This window comes from Numida meleagris, chromosome 1, assembly GCF_002078875.1.
Source record: "Numida meleagris isolate 19003 breed g44 Domestic line chromosome 1, NumMel1.0, whole genome shotgun sequence".
Lineage (NCBI taxonomy): Eukaryota > Metazoa > Chordata > Aves > Galliformes > Numididae > Numida > Numida meleagris.
The window spans coordinates 174,869,037-174,886,731 of record NC_034409.1 but is presented as its reverse complement, the minus strand read 5'-3'; the positions used below and the strand labels follow the sequence as shown (position 1 = coordinate 174,886,731).

Below are 17,695 nucleotides of genomic sequence, written 5' to 3'. Positions count from 1 at the left end.
ATTAGTTACAGAAAGTCCTGTGGTATTAAGAAGGATGTTTGGAATTAAACCCAAACTTTAGTAATTGTTCAAGAAAAAGACTTAATCATCGGATCTTTGTAGTAGTATTTGAGTAAATCATGACTCTCACAGACAGTAAATAAAGAGTGTTCAAAGACAAAGAAGGCTGTCTTGAGGAAAGGTGCAAATGTCTATGGATTAAGAGTTTGGCACTGTATTTTTGTGATGAAACTGACTAGTGCACTGAAAACTGCTTGAAAAAGACAGGAATATAAAATTGTACTGTGAAAACTGTTAGAATATATTAATTTATCAGAATTAATTATTTTAAAATGTGTTAGTAATGGGCTAGCAAGTTGACTCTTTATTCCCAATGGTTTATAAAAAAGGTAAGAAGAATGAAATGAACTGAGGCTGTAAACGTTATCTTGGCAGAGTGAAAATGTTTTGTGACAGTCCTGCATCGTAGTGCGAGTGTGCAGGGAAACCACTGTCACCTTTTTTTAGTTATGGGACAAACTCTGAAATTTTGAATGTATCTAATTCCTTAAGGTACACAAAACTGTGCCTTTTGTAAATGTTTATCAAAACAGGTGGTTTGACTAGTTTAACTTACTGAACGGTGTAATGTAGCAGAGCTTAACAGAACTCAGTTATCACTTGTGTGGAAAAAAAATCGAATTGTCATGTTACTGTGTAATTGACTTGCTTAAATAATGAACAATAAATTTAATAAAATAAAGTCATTGTCTTGTTTTTTATCTTAGTGTTCTCTTTAAATTTGGATGGAATACTTGAGTAATTTTGAAGATTCCTACTTATTAAATTAATAGAATAGTGTCATTTCTTTTGTTCTTTGAAGGTTACCACTTTTCCAATTCCATTAATACAAGTGGCAACATGTTACCTATAGTTCTGTCAGGATTTTGATTACTGATTCAAGTATTAAAGTTTAAGGTGAAACTTTTGGAAATGGTAAATGGTACTATTGTCATGTTACTAGTTTGGGGCAAGTTTCGTCTCATTATGATCAGTGTTTTCTTAAATTTTTATCAGGTGGACATAAAGGCAGACAGTTAAGTGAGGAGTTTTGGTAAGGTAAAATTTGGGGTCTTAATGGGATTTGATGAAAGCAGTGATGTTCACATGGTCAAGTACTTAAATAAATGAAGGACCTCTTTACTGTGAAAGAGTAAGGCAAGTTTGTTCTCATTTTTTTTATACCAGGGCCACAGCCATCTCTGGGAGTTAGTTTTGGAACGCCATTCGGCTCAGGTATTGGCACTGGCTTGCAATCAAGTGGCTTAGGTTCTTCAAGCCTCGGAGGTACACTTTAACTTTTCTAATATTTCATTGAACTATTATACCGCACATCTGAATCTCTTGTAAACCTTAAACTCCACCAAGAGGGTGATCTGTTTTGGGGCAAGACCTTTACAGTTGGCAGTCTGCACTTCCCAAACTTCTTTGTGCCTTGCAGAAAGAGTTAGCTAAGGCTAATGCTGTATTGTAGTAAAAACCCAGGTTGAAGTTCTCACACAGGAGTTGGTTGGCAACTCTGCCCACGGCAGGGGGGTTGTAGCTGGATGATCTTTGAGGTCCCTTCCAACCCAAGCCATTCCATGAGCTGTAGGAAAGTGAATCAAGAACGTCGTTTTGTAACTACAATTTGCCCTAATTTGTTGTGTATTTGAAAGTGAACACATGGAAATGTGCTATAAGTAATACATAGAAATGTTTCACCTGTTGCGTACAGCTCTTAACTGTGGGTGCCAGTTTCTGATTGGAGTAAGATATGACTGCTAGAAAACAGTGCAGTTCTGGGATTCTGCTGGTTGAAATGTTTGCTCTAGCTGTTAACTCTGTTCATCAGTGGTAAGGTAGGGAAAAGAAAGTATGAAGCTGTAAAGCGAAGCGGCATTTGAAAGTGAGGAGGTAAAATACTTTCAAAATGTTGATTAATAGTGCTAGTAAGAGACGTGCAAGAAAAATATATACAGACCTTTTCATCTGAATGTAGTGCATTTTCAGCCGTAGAACTACAACTGGAAATGTGATATTTGCGTACAAATATTCCTACCTGTACCAGTCAGGGGTTCCTACAATGCAAATCAAAAGACAGTAGTGATTGTTGAAGCTTTTGGGTAAGCTCTGCAAAGACAATCACATACGATGAGCACAAAGGGTGTATTGTGGTTTTTCTTGTTATGTCCTTTCTGCAGTTGCATTCTGTATCCCTGCATTTGAGTGTTCTCAAAGTATGAGAACTGCTATTGTAACATATTTAAAATAATAAACATCACTGGCTATTGGAAACGCTTAATGGCTGTGATACATAATACTTGAAGATTATATCAGTTTTACCTTAAATGATTATCTTGAAATTATCTTTAAATCTACCAGTATGTTTTCTCATTGGAATTTAAGCTCAGATAGAAGAAAGTCTATGCGACAACAAACAGGAGAAATAACTAAAAGCAGTGGGCTGAATGGAGAATAATTCTGGATTATTGTTATTCCTGCAATGTTTTAGATGCTTTAAAACCATAAAACTTTTGAGCCAGAGATTGTAGGCTAAAGATTGTTTGTGTTTACCAATCCTACCAATATAAATTAAAGAACATTTTATTTTAAATTGGTGAACATCTGCTTCTAATTTAGTACTAGAGGCCTACCTTGCCTTCCTCGTAAACCAAGTATGCAATTGCTTGCATTTCATCTGTTCTATGTTAATTTGTAAAGATTTGGTCTTTTGACAAATCAAGAAAGCTGTCTCACGGAAGCAACTGTAGAAGAATGAAGGAATACATGCAAACTGTCCTGCAGTAATGCGCTTGGAATGCAATGAGCAGAATAAATATTTCAGACATAAGGAATTTTCTTAATCAGAACAATTTTTAACATATTCTTGAAACTGCATTGTGTCTGGGAAACAAATATTTATGAATTTGTCAATAATAAGCATCCAGGCTTTTGCACTTCAGTATGTAAGATAAGCAGCATATAGATCCAATGCTTCATGAAATATTTGCTGATAGAGACCTGTCCGTTGGTAGATTATTGCAGGCTAGATAGGAGAAAAAAGGTGCATCATTCAAAATAAAATGCCTTGCATTTAAATGATATTTGTTGTTATATTAAATTAAAACTACTTGGTTTAAAAACTACAGAAGACTGTGGAACACAGCCTCAGATAGTACCCAGTCGTTACTAGTTTAAAAATGTAAAAATTGTTTTGCGAAAGGAATGGTAAAGATTCCATTTCCAGTAAAGTACGTTACCTGACACGTTGCACTTAACATGGGGGCCTCGTTTCCTTGACTATACTGTTCTCATTCTGATAATCTCTTAAGACAGCAAAAAATATATTCTGTATTTCTCTTCCATTGATCTGTCCTTAATCTCAAACTGCAAATATCAGCTTGCTTTTCCTTTACCTTGAAGTTAGTTCATGCCAATAGCACAGTTTGAAATTCTGAAATTTATAGTTTGAGATAGTAAATAGGAATTGCAAAATGAATGAGTTTAATACAGTTAAACATTCGTGGCTGCCCTTTTTTATGGTGATCTTTCCATTAAAAATTATGAAATAATGTTTCTATTCTAGATTCTAACTTATTTTGTTATGTAAAGCTCATCACCCTCAAGCTTAGAGTAGGGGGGGGAATGAAATAACCCCTGAAGTGAGCTAAATGTAAACTCAAGGAGAAGTCTGCTCTCTTTTAAGCCTAGGGAATTTTTCTCTTGGAGTAGTGGGTGAAGATCACGACTTTCTGTAATAGAAGTCATAAACTTGTTTGCATTTTCTTAGTTTTGGCTCATCTGTTATACTGTTCTCTTGCTGATTTAACAGCAATTCGTTAGCAATGTGGTATACTCAGATACTTCACTAATAATCACTTATAGCTAGTTTTATTCCATCTTGTATTTTGAAGGAAATATTTTTCTCCAAAGCTTTCCTGTTCACACTATTTTCTTATAGAAAGCAATGCTATGTTGAGAATAAGATGCTCCTGTGGCGGTAGCCTTGGGAATATTTCTTTACCAAATAATGCTTAGAGTTATGTTTGTTTTTAGAATACTTGCCCCAAACGTGTATGTCCTTAATTGCTGTGCCTATAATTTTTTTGTTGTGTGTCTTTACTGTTCTGCTAGGATTTGGAAGTAGCTCTGCCTTTGGAAGCAGTGCCACAGGAGCATCGTCATTTGGGTTTGGAACAACAAGTAAACCATCAGGAAGTCTAAGTGCAGGTTGGTTGGTTTTTTTTTTTAATTCAAGTATTAAGTGAGCGTTGTTTTTCATTTAATGACGTCTGTCAAAGTTGAAGGAGGAGAACAGATGCATCCGATTGGATCAGATGCAGTCTGAGGCATAGAAATGCAGTTACTGCTTGAATGCATAGGCCATACTGTTGCTTGAGCTATTGAAATTAATGCATAAATTAGTGACAAATATATCGGTAATTCCACTTCCTACATTAAAAAAAAAATTTAAAATGTCTGGATGGCTTCCTTAAAACTGCTTTTCTTCTCCTGTATATTCTGAATAGCAAATTATAAGTATCTTTCTGTATGCCTGTAATTCATGTGTTAATTATTTCAAATTGAAAATATTTCTCTGACAATTGAGCTAATCGTGTCAACATCATCTCACTTTTTGTTTTATTTTGTTGATGGATGTAGTTTCTTAATTCAGACAGCTGAAATCTTACAGGCACTCCTATAGCTTGCATCTCTATTTACTTAAACTAGAGCTTCTTTTGGAATTGTGTAGCTTACTAGCCTTTCTTCAGTGACAGACTGAAGAAGTATCATGTCTCCTGGAATTAGATTTTAGTAGCACCATTGCTTTTTAAAAAAGAAGCTTTAACTGCTATTATTATAACCATAGTAAATGGCTCACTAAACTGGCTGTACGGCAGCATGAAGGTGTAACACCCTAGTGCTTTTTTGAGAGAAATCTGACTTTGCAGCATGCAGTTCGTAAGCATCAGCCTTCTTTAGCTTGTCTTTTTAACATCAAACAAGTCAAAACTTGCACTCCTTACACTTTTGTTCATAGTAACATTTTCAAATAATGTTGCAGCCTCTTTGTAGCAGTGCGAATGAGTTGGACACAGTAAGATTATAATTATTTTCAGCTATCTGAGGAGTCACAGATGCAGAAGGTGGTAACCAGGAACATAAAAGATTAAATGTAATTCTTATTTTGTTCTTCATAAAATAGTTTTCATGAAAATCATTATCTAGACTGGGATCATGGAGTTGAAAATTCTGTGACAGTTTGATTATTCTGAAGCATGTTGACTTTTACTTTTTATGTCCAAAACTCTGATGTACAGTGTCTGAATTGCATAAGCTCTTTAGTTTGTGTGTACAAATGATGTGTAAGGCTAGTAATGTTTTTTATTTTGTGTCCTATTTAATAAGTAACGTTTCCAGAATTCTGAAACAAGAATGTTTTATTACCCACCAGAAGGTAGTTTTATGTTGTTTCTGCATCTTTATTTTCAACAGCTGAGAGATGGGGGGATGTGGCATGTGTGGGTATACTGATGTTACAGCTTTTGTTTAGATGTGAGCACTTCGGTGTTTTGCCCAAGTCAGTGTATAGGAAGTGTTCTGTCATGCCATCCTGGGTCGCTTAGGTAATGCCTCAGCTCCCCTCCATGTGTTTTCCATCAGTTTGTTCTTAGTTTAGAATGAAGATTAGAGGTCCTCAAAGTGCTCCTGTTGAGTGTTTGAGTTACCTTTACTTGCTGTAAAACTTTGAATTTTTTTTTACTAATATCGCTGCTTTTCTGTTTTAGTTTGTGTGTTTGAAGAGAACTTTGTGCTATGAAAGTACCTAAGCAACTCTTCATAGTAGTTTGAGTTCAGTCCTGGAGCAGTCTCTCTATCCAGTGTGTCAGTAGGTGAAAGGCAGTGCAACTAGTCTTCTCTCAATTCAATGTCAATCTCTCAAGAGTGGGACTGAGTGCACCCTTGGCAAGTTTGCTGATGACACGAAGCCGAGTGGTGCAGTTGATAGAATAGAAGGAAGGGATGCCATCCAGAGGGACCTGGACAAACTTGGAAAGTGGTCCCACGTGAACCCGATGAGATTCAACAAGGCCAAGTGCAAGGTATTGCAGTGGGGTAGAGGCAATACTGGGCATGTGTATAGACTGGGAGAAAAACTCACTGAGAGCAGCCCTACAGAGAAAGTCTTTAGAATTCTGGTGCACAAAAAGCTGGACATGAGCCAGCAGTGTGTTCTTCCAGCCTGAAAGGCCAGTTGTATCCTGGGCTGCATCGGAAGAGGGGAGGGGATTATCCCTTTCTACTCCGTTATGAGGCGTCACCTTCAGTACTCAGTCCAGGCCTGGGGCCCCAGCACAAAGAGGATGCAGAGCTGCTGGATCAGGTCCAGAGGAGGGCCACAGTGATGATCAGAGGGCTGGAGCACCTCTCCTATGAAGAACGGTTGAGGGAGTTGGGCTTGTTCAGCTTAGAGAAGACAAGGCTCCAGGGAGACCTCATCACAGCCTTCCAGTACTTGAAGGGAGCTTATGAAAAGGAGGGAGACTGACTTTTTTACACAGGCAGATAGCAATAGGACAAGGGGGAATGGTTTTAAAAAGAGGAGATTTGGCTTAGATGTCGGGGACACTTTTTTATTCAGAGGGTGGTGAGGCAGTGGCACAGGCTGCTGAGAGAGGCTGTGGATTCCCCATTCCTGGAGATGCTTCAAGGCCAGGTTGGATGGGGCCCTGGGCAGCCTGAGCTGGTGGGTAGCAGCCCTGCCCATGGGAGAGGCTTGGAACTGGATAGTCTTTAAGATCCCTTCCAACTCAAGCCATTCTATGAATTCCTTTAGTGTACACAATTGTGCGATGAAACAAATGCTTCATACTTCTCTCTGAAGTGCAGGCAGAGCTTCCTTCCATTGTGAAAAGCCTACTCCTAATGAAAAGTCCTTCTTTTGAATTGCTTATTTATCTAATGGCAACCAGAAAGACTGACTTAAGCAGAAAGTTAAGAGCATTGACTCCCAAAATAATGAGAAAAGGAGAAAACGCGCCACTGAATTTACAGAGAAAATGTGGGGGAGAGAATGTGTGAAAGCTGAGACACTAAGCATGCTTTGAAATCTGAGTTGGGAATTAATATTGGAGAATTTGTATTGAATAGCAGTGTCAATACGATGGTACAAGAGGCAGTTGAATGGGATCATGGCAGGACGTGCTTCTGCTGTTGGAAAGTGGACCTATGTGGAATCAATATGTAGCCATGAGCAAGTTATATCACAGAGGCTTTAGGAAGTCAGCCAGAGCTTGTGCTGGAAATCCATTTTGAATTAAAGTACCTATTGTGGTATGGAGGGAGGAGGAGATTGCTTTTGACATCTGCTGAACTGCTGCTTATTCCTGTAGCACTGAGACAAACAAAAAGAACAAACTACCACAACCTGTTATGAGAGCTGATATCTTTTATTTGGCTTACCTATCTGTAAGGTATGCCTGAAGTTTGAGTTGCGTGAATGTGTGTGATGGGACTTGGTAGGCTAGGTTGATGGTTGAACTTGGTTATCTTGAAGGTCTTTTCCAACTTCTGTGAAGCAGAGGTGCAAGCGCCCAATGAGTGAAGTGTACTTTTAATGTCCTTAAGGTGGATGCTGAGTTTGTGCCTCCAAAGGGCAGGTGGTCATTTACTTTCTAAAAATAGTTGATATGTAAGTAACGTTAATTTTAACCAAGAAATGGTTGATCTTGTTGTAGCCATGCTTCAAGACTGTGTGCAACTCTTCCCTCTAAAACTGAATGTATGTCTTGTTGAAAGTCTATTTCTAGAGATATCTAAAGATTGTATTTGAATATTCTGTGTAAGGGTATTTTCCCTCTGAAAAGAATTTGTAGGACGAAGCCTTTTAGATTAATTTCCCTTTGACCTTTATCCTTTTGTGGCTGTCCTAAATATCACTTGTACAGCCTTTGCTTCCCAGGTTGTAGGTAAATTAACAAATCTTCTCAGCTGCCTATCACACACAGCTTGTGCATCTTTCTTTCTCTAACGTTACTCGAAGTTCATATTGCCTTCCCTTCACTGTTCAAAAGAAGCCCTACATCCAGAAGCAGCCGCTTGGAGGTCGTTCACGTGCACTTTACCCTGGCGCTGTGGATCACATACAACATTACTGTGCATTGTATGCATTACCAATACTTGTGTGCTATCTCAGCTATACACTTGAAGTAAAACTTACGAAGAACGGCTTAGGTTATTAAAGATTTGTTTGTCAGTCATGGGATTTCCAGATGAAAGACAATTTATTCTTTTAAAATCTTACCTGGTATTCTGCGTTAACAAGAAAGCAGAAGGATAGTGACATTTGCTTCACCCTTCACCTTCTAGGATGGGAGACAAATTAGTCAGAAGATTGAGGTGAAACCCAAATGAACGATATCATTAGACATACTTGAGATCCACACATACTCATTACACAGTGAGTTGTGCACAGACAAGCCCAAGCTGAAGGACTGCAGATACCGTAATGCCAGTAATGGCTTGGTTTTTTCTTTCTCAACAAGATGAGTTACTGTAGTGGGACTGTCTGATCCAGACATTACAGGAGGGAGAATTCCACCTTAGATTTTGAAATGTTACTGAAGCATTAGATCAAGAGCTAAGTGAGAGAATGGAAGACATCAGGCTCATGCGAGCAACTTGAGATGCTGTTGAGAAAACCAATTGGGTTTTAATTTCTTGGCTTTAAAGATAATTAAGACATTAGGTTGATGATACTGATATGAACAAAGGACTGCTTTTACTGTCTGCCAGAAAACTGGTGAAATTAAGTAATGCTTATTAAGAACAAACTTCTTTTGTTTGCGAATCAGTCTTGTTTTTCTAATATTTTAATTTATACGTGCAACTTGTATAAAACTACTTAAAATCTTAACTTGCTCATGTTATACTTGTTTTTTTGTGTGATTGTTTATTATTTGGTTTCTTGAGAGAATGAAAGAGTTATGAACTTCTACTTATTAACCAGTCCTTGGAACCTTATCTTCCAGTTCTCTCAAGTATTATCAAGTTGGTTATACTTAAAAAAGAAAGTAAAATGATGTGGTGTTACTGTTGCTGAAAATGGCAAATGAATTTACTTCAACCAATCTTGCTTTGTAGCTGAACCAAATGAAATTTTTTAACTCCTCCCTTCCTTTTGATGTAAATACAAGCAACAGCAAAACTTGCTCCCCCATTCATTCAGTTTTTCCAGAGCTTTGCTTTCAAGGCTGCTGTTTGACTCAAGTCATAAAGGGTGTTTTTTAGACACCAGGAATTTGGCAGAGATTTTCAGCCCTTCCCAACACTTGTTTAGTGTAGGGTCTGTGCCACTGAAGTTGTAAAGGCAGGGAAAGGTAGCCTAGTCAACAATGCATCAGGCAGGGGCTCTATTTCCAGTGTTGCCATTAACTTGCTGTGAGGTGAAGTGAGCAGCTCATGGTCTACTTGTACTTTTGCCTTCCCTCCCCACCCTGCTTTATACTTGGTACATATCTAACTATGCAGTGCAGGGAGCCTGGGGAGGGGGTTATGGTACTACAGTTACTGTGTGGTTTCAGTGGGATTCTTGGGTGCCACGTTGATGTGAATGGTGGTGTTGCAAATAGACAGTGATTTCAGAGCTGCTTAAAGTTGCTGAAGTAGACTGTGTTAGTGCAGTAATATCCCAGTTGACGTAGCAAGTCCAAGTGTATTAGTGACATGGCATACTGTTGTAGATCCATGTTGGTATAAAACATTACTAATATAGTAATAAAGTAGCTGATGCTCACAACTCCGAGGAGAGCAAACTTGCAATCCTGCTATAACTTGTTTTAAAATGTTTTTCCCTCCCTCATAAGGCTTTGGCAGCTCGACTACATCTGGGTTTAACTTCAGCAATCCTGGCATCACAGCATCAGCTGGCTTGACGTTCGGGGTGTCTAATCCTGCATCTGCAGGCTTCGGGACAGGAGGGCAGCTTCTTCAGCTGAAGAAACCTCCGGCTGGAAACAAGCGAGGGAAGAGATAGGCACCCCTCTTAGGGAAGTGGAAGTGAATCAACTTTGTTCATCTGAGAAGTCTATTTTTCTAGATCGATGCATTGATTAAATTGTATCCCATGAGATTTATAAAAAATAAAAATAAAAAAAAGTTGCTACTTTTTCCCTAGTCTGAAACACAGAATGAATCATACCGAACAGCTATTTTCTTGTGAATATAAACCTGTTTATGTATTTTTATTTTTGGCCCTAGTTTTAGAAATGTTCTATACTGCATTATTAAAGAATCTTGTAAAACCATCTATTTAAACTGATGTTAGTAGCAGAATATTTTTTGTTAATAAGCTTTATACCATATGAATATATGCATATTTGTTTTTTGTACAGATAAAGTATATTCTAGTACAAATACTAGAGTTCATATCTTCTGTTTCTGGATATGGCCTTTAAATCTACTTCAGGGTGTTTCTGTGTATATGGATGTAAATATATACAGTACAGCGCACACATCTGTGTGTATGTATATGTATAAAATAAAACCAGATGTGCAAACCTTTCCCCACAGACAGGTCTCCTTTACTTTGTGTTCTGTTCCTCCGTGTTGCTCTGTGGTTCCACATCTTGATGTTCCCATGGATGTCAGGCGGTGGGTCCTGGGCTGTGTCACCATTGCTTCTCGTGTTTTGTTGCTTAAGACCGGCTGAAGTACAATGTTTACTATGTCACGAAGTTTTGTATGCGGTGTTCAGCGGATGTGGAGTGTGAACTTTTCTGTTTTAGCCATTTCTCAGCCAGTTCTTAAAGAAGAAGCCGAGATCTCCACTCGGACATTTCCTAGGTAATGTTCCCAAACTTTGTTTTTTCTCCAGCCGCACAGCAGGATGTTGCAGGGTTTCGGGATTCCACAAGGTCTGTTTGCAAGCAGAGCTGTCATCTGGATGAGCTCTTCCCTGCAGCTGGAGGGATAGGGCTGAACTGGTGTAGCCATGATTGGAATTAAATGTTACAGAACAGGGCTGATTCACTAGCTGCCTCTGGTCAGTGCTACTAGCATGGACATCAGAGCAGTTGCGTATCTGCTCTCAATATGAGCTATAGTACAGTAAGTTGCTGCTGAAGAACTGAGAAAAATGATGTAATTTGAAGGTTAAGCTACTGCAACAGTAGAGTATGGATCTTGTGTATTACATCATAGCTGCTTGTGCTGCATTTCTAATTCAGTGTGTGCTAGTAACATCTGGAAAACATCCCGAGGAAGTTCTTACTGCCTTATGTGAGTTGATGTGTGAATGTGGAACTTTTGGATTTGAATGTTGCTTTCTGTAAGATGCATCAAATGAATATTCACAATCATTTTCACAAAAGCACCTTTTTTTCTAAAATGGTTGAAGTGCATAAGGGTTTTTTGTTTTTCAAGCATCAAGCGAGTTCTTTGCTTTCAGTTACTGAAGTGTTACTACCATTTTGTATGTTTTGGAAGCGATGTATGCAGTGGTTGCTTTTGGACAAATGCTGAGTGTATCACTTGATCTGGCAGAATTCAGAGAAACTGAGCGTGGAACTCCTCGCTTTTGTACACTTGTGTGTTACTGCATCTCTGCGAGTGGTCCCTAGGGATTTAATGCGTGTTTGTCATGTCTGGGAAAACTGAAAGCTTAAAACTTATGTTGATTTCAACTTTTTTTAAACTTACATTGGGCTGTAGTCAAAACCACAATGTTTTTACTCTTTTGTTATTGCTTTTTTTAATAATTAATGTTAAACCACTGGACTTTCTTGTAATGTATTGATTTGTGAGACTAATTCAAAGTATGTACTCTTTGTCCATATGTGCAACTTACCATTGTGCAAACAATAAAACAAATGCTGTGATCCTTGTAATACATATTTGCCTATTTGAAAGGTCATTTCCTCTTGTCTTCCTATGTTATAGGACAAACAAAACCATAATCAGCTAATATGTAGAATGGTGGGGGTTTTTTCTTGCTTAACATACAGTAGAATTCTTGAAGTTAGGGCCTCGATCTCTGGAGTGAAAGGGAGGGCTGGGCGGGGAGGAATGGTTGTGGTTTTTGTCTAGAATCTCTTCACACTGAGCTATGTAAAGCTGGGCCATGCTGTGACATAGCACTAGGTAGGGATTTTTGTCAGTTCTAAAGCAGTCTGAGCCTCCTGTGTATTCTCTTCTGTTTCTCATCAAGTTAAGGCAGCAGCTCTCTCCTTAATTCTAGCCTAGGTGGAAAAGTGATTATATGATGGAATGATTGCATGCTGTAGTACAAACTAAAGTGGCTGAAATTGGATTTGAAATAATAATCTTCCCAGAATATTACTTTGTTGAATTTAGCCATGATTTTTGTGGTTCAGCATTGCCTATGTTGTTTCAAGTATTTCTTAAAGTAAAGCTGTGCAGTGCAATTGTTGTGCAAGACGCAAATACACTCGAGGGCTGGCACAGCTTTCTGCAAGGCATGTAAAGAAGCTGACCTGTGCTTACACACACTGGAATGAGATCAAGTCTGGATTGTTTGCTCTTTCAAGGAGGGAAGATTGAAGTGGGATGGATGTGGGATGTGCTTCTCTTCATTCATTAAGACCTTGTACAGCTGTGGTGCAAACTGATTGACGTGGCCTCTTTTACCAGGAGGACCTTGGGTTTTCCACTGTTCTCACTGCAGTATCTGCAGTGACGGTAGGTATGACAGAGTTAAGCCTCAGTTTGCTTGCATTGGGAACCTCTTCCTGGTCTGTTGTCTCAAAACCTGTACACCTCTGTTTGCCTGTGTTCCTGACAAGCCGGCTGTGAGCTGCCTACCATGCACGTTTTCTTTCTGCTTGGGAGGGAGGAAGTTGAAATGGGTGAGCTGGAGAGACTTCATGCATCTTCCTCACCACAGGCCTCTGAAATCCAGATCCTGGCATACCCCTTCCTCTTACATGTTCTTAACATGACTATATGTTGAACCTTGGGCTTAGTGGCCTTTTCCTCTTTGGCATAAGTGATAATTTTGGTTTTTTTCCCCTCCCAGTACACATCTGTTAATAGAAGTAATCCGGAGTCTGTTATGTCATTTGTTACCTGTGGTTGGTGCTGGTACCTGGAATGTCTCAGCAGAGGATAAACAAGCAGTGATGTGCAGGGTTTAATGAGAAATTAGGAGTAACCGTATAGGAAAATGCATCCATGCTGTAGCTTGTAAATAGATAGTGCACTGCAAAAGTTTGTTTTCCAAAAACTCTTAGGTATGTAATGGAAAAAAGGGTAATAAATGAGTTTCCAGCATCAAGTTATATATTTTGACTGGTGGGACTGTGCTGGCTGGCTGCTCCTACCTTCCCTTCCCACTACCTTGCAAGTGTGGCAACTACCTACGGGCACTGCTAGCTCTGCGTACCGAGCAGTGGAGCTGCACAGCCTGTGAACATCCTGGGCTGGGCTCGGGAAGGCAGTAAGGCTGAGTGCTGCCATGCCCCGGAGCCGCCTGCCTCCCCGGACAGGTACATCACTGGGAAGGAGCGGGAGACAGCGGGGTGCAGGGCACGAGCCTTCCTGCTGCCAATGGGACGGCTGAGTTCAGTTCGCGTCGGGATCACTTCTGAGCTCAGTGCCCAGTGCTTGCATGCTGGCATTTTGTGCTAAATCAACTGAGTTTGCAATGCATGGTTTTGTACTGGTTAAATGTTGCGTTTAGTCGGTAGAAGCAGGTGGCTGTAGCAGTTTAATTTTCTAGGCAGGAAGAAATAACCGTAAGGGTTTCCCGCTGGGATTCCGATAGCTTTGTTAGAGAATGCTGCTTTCTCCAGGTGGCAGGAGACGGCCGCTTTCAGACAGCCCCTACCAAGCTCTTACAGGCACAGTTGTGCAGCCTCACCTTTTGCTTCCAGGTCGCTTGCATTTTCTTGCGCCTTTCTCTAAGGCAGTACGGTTTTGCTCCTCTTCACCAGTATTTGAGCAATCCCTATGGCTGACGTGGCTGTGTTGCTGCGAGGTTTGTTACTCAGTGCTTTCTTATTCAGCCTCAGGAATCTAATCGCCCCGTGGTGCAGTTGCAGAGCACCACAGTGAGGAGGTGAGTATGCCGGGTGTTGCTTTAGCTTTCAGAGCTTTTTCCAGAGAATAGCATGCTCCTTGCTTCTCTAAGCTTTTAGAAGTAAGGCAGTTCTAGCTTACTCTGAGCTGCTTAAGTTTAGAAGCTTCTGCAAAATTAGGTATGGAACTAACACCAGGTCAGATTTGCTGAACTCTTGCACAGAGAACTTGGAATGCATATGCCTGTTCTAACCAGGTCAATGGCTGAACAGGCGGAAGGTGTTTTTTCTGGTTTGTTCAACTGAGCTCCCAAGCTGATTGATTTCCCTCTTCTTTTCAATGCAGGTGTCAGTGTACAGCGTGTACTTGGGCAGCCCAAGGACAGCACCATTATGAAATGTAATGCAATTCTCTCCAAAATCCTCTTCTGATCAGAGGCTGGTATCTGCCTCCTGGGCAAACCTTGTTGGCTCTGTGTCCTTAATGTGTCGTGTTGCGGAACCAGTGTGTGTGCTTCTGGGCTGACCATCCCAATCACAACAGCAAGATGATGAGGTTTTGATTGGGCACTAGGGGGTGCTCATAGTAAAAGGAAAAACCTTGACAAATACTCAAAATTCAGTAGTAGTTTATCTGGTGTAAGCTCTTATGGGGGTGGAAAAAGCAGCAAGAAGCTTTTTAGACTTTCTTCAGTTGGGTGAAACTTTGAGTGGAGAAAGAGAACAAAGTGTGTACAGTTGGGTAGCTAAAGCTAATCTATTAGCTTCCTGGGTAGGTACCTAAATAGCAGCTATTCTGAACCAAACATCAAAAATCTCTAATCCTGTTAACTCTGAGAGCATCCCCTGGCCGTCTGGGCCACCTTTATTTCATCTGCTCACTAAGGAAATTGATGGCTGTCCAAAGCAACTTAAAGCCACTAACACTGCACTGCTTAACCCCACCGTCGCAGCAGCTCTGTAGGAGCAGGCAGGTGTTGCACGCCTCGGGCAGCCGAAGCACGAGTCAGCCCATCCCCTGCCTGGGCCGCTGGCTGAGCTCGTGTGGAGCAGACCATGAGGGTAGAGCTCTGCCTGCTTCAGCGGCAGCAAGGTGAAACTGGTGCTGAGCTCTGTTGCAAGTCTGCTGTGAGAGTAAAGAGGGAAAGATTTTAGCGTTACTTATTTTATTTTGGGGTGTGGTAATGCTCTCTGTTCCAGCAGCAAGTCCTGCTTGTGTCCAAGGTGCGCTGAAGTGTCTGGAGTTGGGGAGGCTGTGGCACCTTGTCCAGATCGTCCTGCGGGGAGCAAGGGTCGCTGTACTGAAGATGTAGGGCCGAATGCAAATGTCCATTACATGTATTGCATTTATTTGTGGTAGTACTTAGATAGAAATGCTTCTCTGAGTAATTGGTTGCTTTCCATTTAGTGTTGCCTTCATCAGCTCTTCCCACACTCCATTTCTATTTGTTGCGCTGTCTTGGTGATGGGTAAGTACGTTAGGGGCAAAAGCAGGGGTTGGGTGAGAGCCTGGGCTCGGACAGGTGCATGATGGTGGAATTCCAGCAGCAATAGAAATAGTCGTGTTTAAAAACAGGCACTGCTGCAGGAGGGATGCATCTTTTAGCCTCAGGAGCAGGGGGATCCTCACTGCTATGTTAAATCATCTATCTATAAGGTAAGTCAGGTTTGATCTATACTCTTGATGCTAAGTAAAATAGCAGTGCTGCAAGCAAATACAGTCTTTAACTTGTTTTGTAAGCAATATGCTAAAATGTCCTAATCTATAAAATATTCTTTTATGCATTTTTAATTTTCTGCTCATTTGCACTAATTATATAAAACCCAACCCTGCACATGAAGCTGTAGTAAGTCCCATGGAACCACATTAGGAGGAAGAGCACTTTTTTCTTGCCTAGCATGCATGAATCTCACTGTGCAGGCAGTGAGCTGGGCCCCAACTGCGTGGTGGTGCTGCTTGCGTAGCGCTGTGCCATGGGCACCAAGCCACTGGCTGGCCCTGCATTGTGAGGTGAGCAACAGTAAAACTCAGTTTTGAGACTGTTTTCTCTGCCTTCATGTGATAAAAATGCTCGTGCTCTGTGCTCTGCTTGGCAGAAAGCAGAGTGAATAGGGGAAGCTTCCGTACTTTGAGGTTTTTCCTTTTAATTGAAGTGAGTTGATGATAACGATGCTCTGTGCGCTTGCCTTGTGTTGCTGGGAGGTTGGTTACAGCAGCAATAATTCAGGTGGGAAGCAGCTCCCCTATCAGCCCCCTGCCTGGCTCTGTGCACAGTTCCCATTCCGTACCAGCAGCCACGGGGCCCACGGTGTGTGGAGCTCCAAGGTGGATGAACAGGGCCCTACTGCAAGGAGGGTGACGTGGGCTGATTGCTGTCAGCTGGCTCATGAGCCCCAAAGGCCATAGCTGGGTGGCTGCTGGCCTTGGTATTGCACTGGGTCTGCTCTGAGGAGCAGCCGCCTCTGTGCTGTGACAGAGCCCCAAGCACTGAGGGCTGCCAGCCACCTCTTGCCCTCATCTCACGCAGCTGTGCCTTCGGAGCTGGCTGTGAGGTGGTGGAGGGGTCATTGCTGCTGGTGCCCGTGTGCCCGTGGCTGTCGCTGCCCGCGGCCTGGTGCCAGAGCTTCATTGTCACCACAGCCTGGGCTGCTCCTACGGCCCTGACTCTTTAGTGAGATTTTCCTCGGCTCACCTTGTTCTAATTATTTCTCAGGAACTGAGAGCCAGTAAAAGAAAGCCTTTCTCTCCTGAATACATGCCTATTTTAAAACGTGGATATTCAAGCAGGAATGAAAAATAAAAACGTCCCCATCACGCCAGCAGTACCCCAGTCCGAGCAGCAGCTGGGGCTCTCTAGCCGCGCTCCGGGTTCGTGCTCCATGGCAGCGGCTCACGATGCGGGGAGGGAAGGGCGCTCCACGAACTCCCGCGCTGCCCCAGCTCTGCCCCCGCCTTGGGAGCAAGGCCGAGGCGCCTCTTTCCCGCCGCTGTCACTCGGGGGAGCAGGGCTGCGCTGCGGGCTGTGCCTGCGTGCCGCCGGGTTGGCAGCTTAGAGCTGAGCTAGCGCCTCATGCTCTGCCCGCGCGGCTTGGCAGGGCAAGCAGACGCGTGCGGGAGGCTGCTAAGAATGAAACAGATCTGCCTCTCCTCAAAGCGCCAGAGATCGCAGTGCCACGCGGCTTAAGCTTCGCACGAGCGGAGCGACCTCTGAGCTTACAGCGACGGGACGGGGCAGAGCGGGGCTCCGCGACTGCAGCCGGGAGGAGCCGGGCGGGCCGCGGTGCGAGTGGCGCTGGGACGGTACCAAAGCGGGTTTTCTCATCGTCAAAATGCAAGCGCGGCCCAAACCCAAACCAGGCGGTGCTGGCGGCGGCGCTCCGCGGATTCGGGCAGTGCAGGGGGCCCCGGGAACGGGCACCGCCCCGGGCTGTTGCTGAGGAGCCGCCTGCGCCTCCGGGGGTGCCAGCTTCTGCGCGGGGGAACACAAACTTTCCCAATACTTCAGCACCGCAGGGAACGCCCAGCTCGTTTCCCCCGCTCGCGTCAGGCGGTCGGGAAGCACCGAGGCGCCCGCCGCGGCTGCGCCCACCACCTCCAGCTGCCGCCCCACCGGGCTCCGTCGCCCGCGCCGCGGCGC

The 17,695-nt window shown here is 42.5% G+C and overlaps 1 protein-coding gene across 4 annotated transcripts in view; it reads left to right on the top strand.

Annotated features, from left to right (window-relative positions):
• The window catches only part of NUP58 (nucleoporin 58), a 39,912-nt gene extending 25,393 nt beyond the window's left edge, over positions 1–14,519 (top strand). For 2 of the 4 annotated variants that reach the window (XM_021379191.1, XM_021379183.1), the window contains exons 14-16: positions 1,228–1,326; positions 4,156–4,251; positions 9,888–11,913. In XM_021379191.1, the coding sequence (XP_021234866.1) occupies positions 1,228–1,326; positions 4,156–4,251; positions 9,888–10,057 (365 nt within the window). In that variant the 3' untranslated portion in view covers positions 10,058–11,913. Of the gene's footprint in view, positions 1–1,227; positions 1,327–4,155; positions 4,252–9,887; positions 11,914–14,403 lie in introns of those variants that run through there. The other 2 variants (XM_021379198.1, XM_021379204.1) reach the window with 2 other exon arrangements.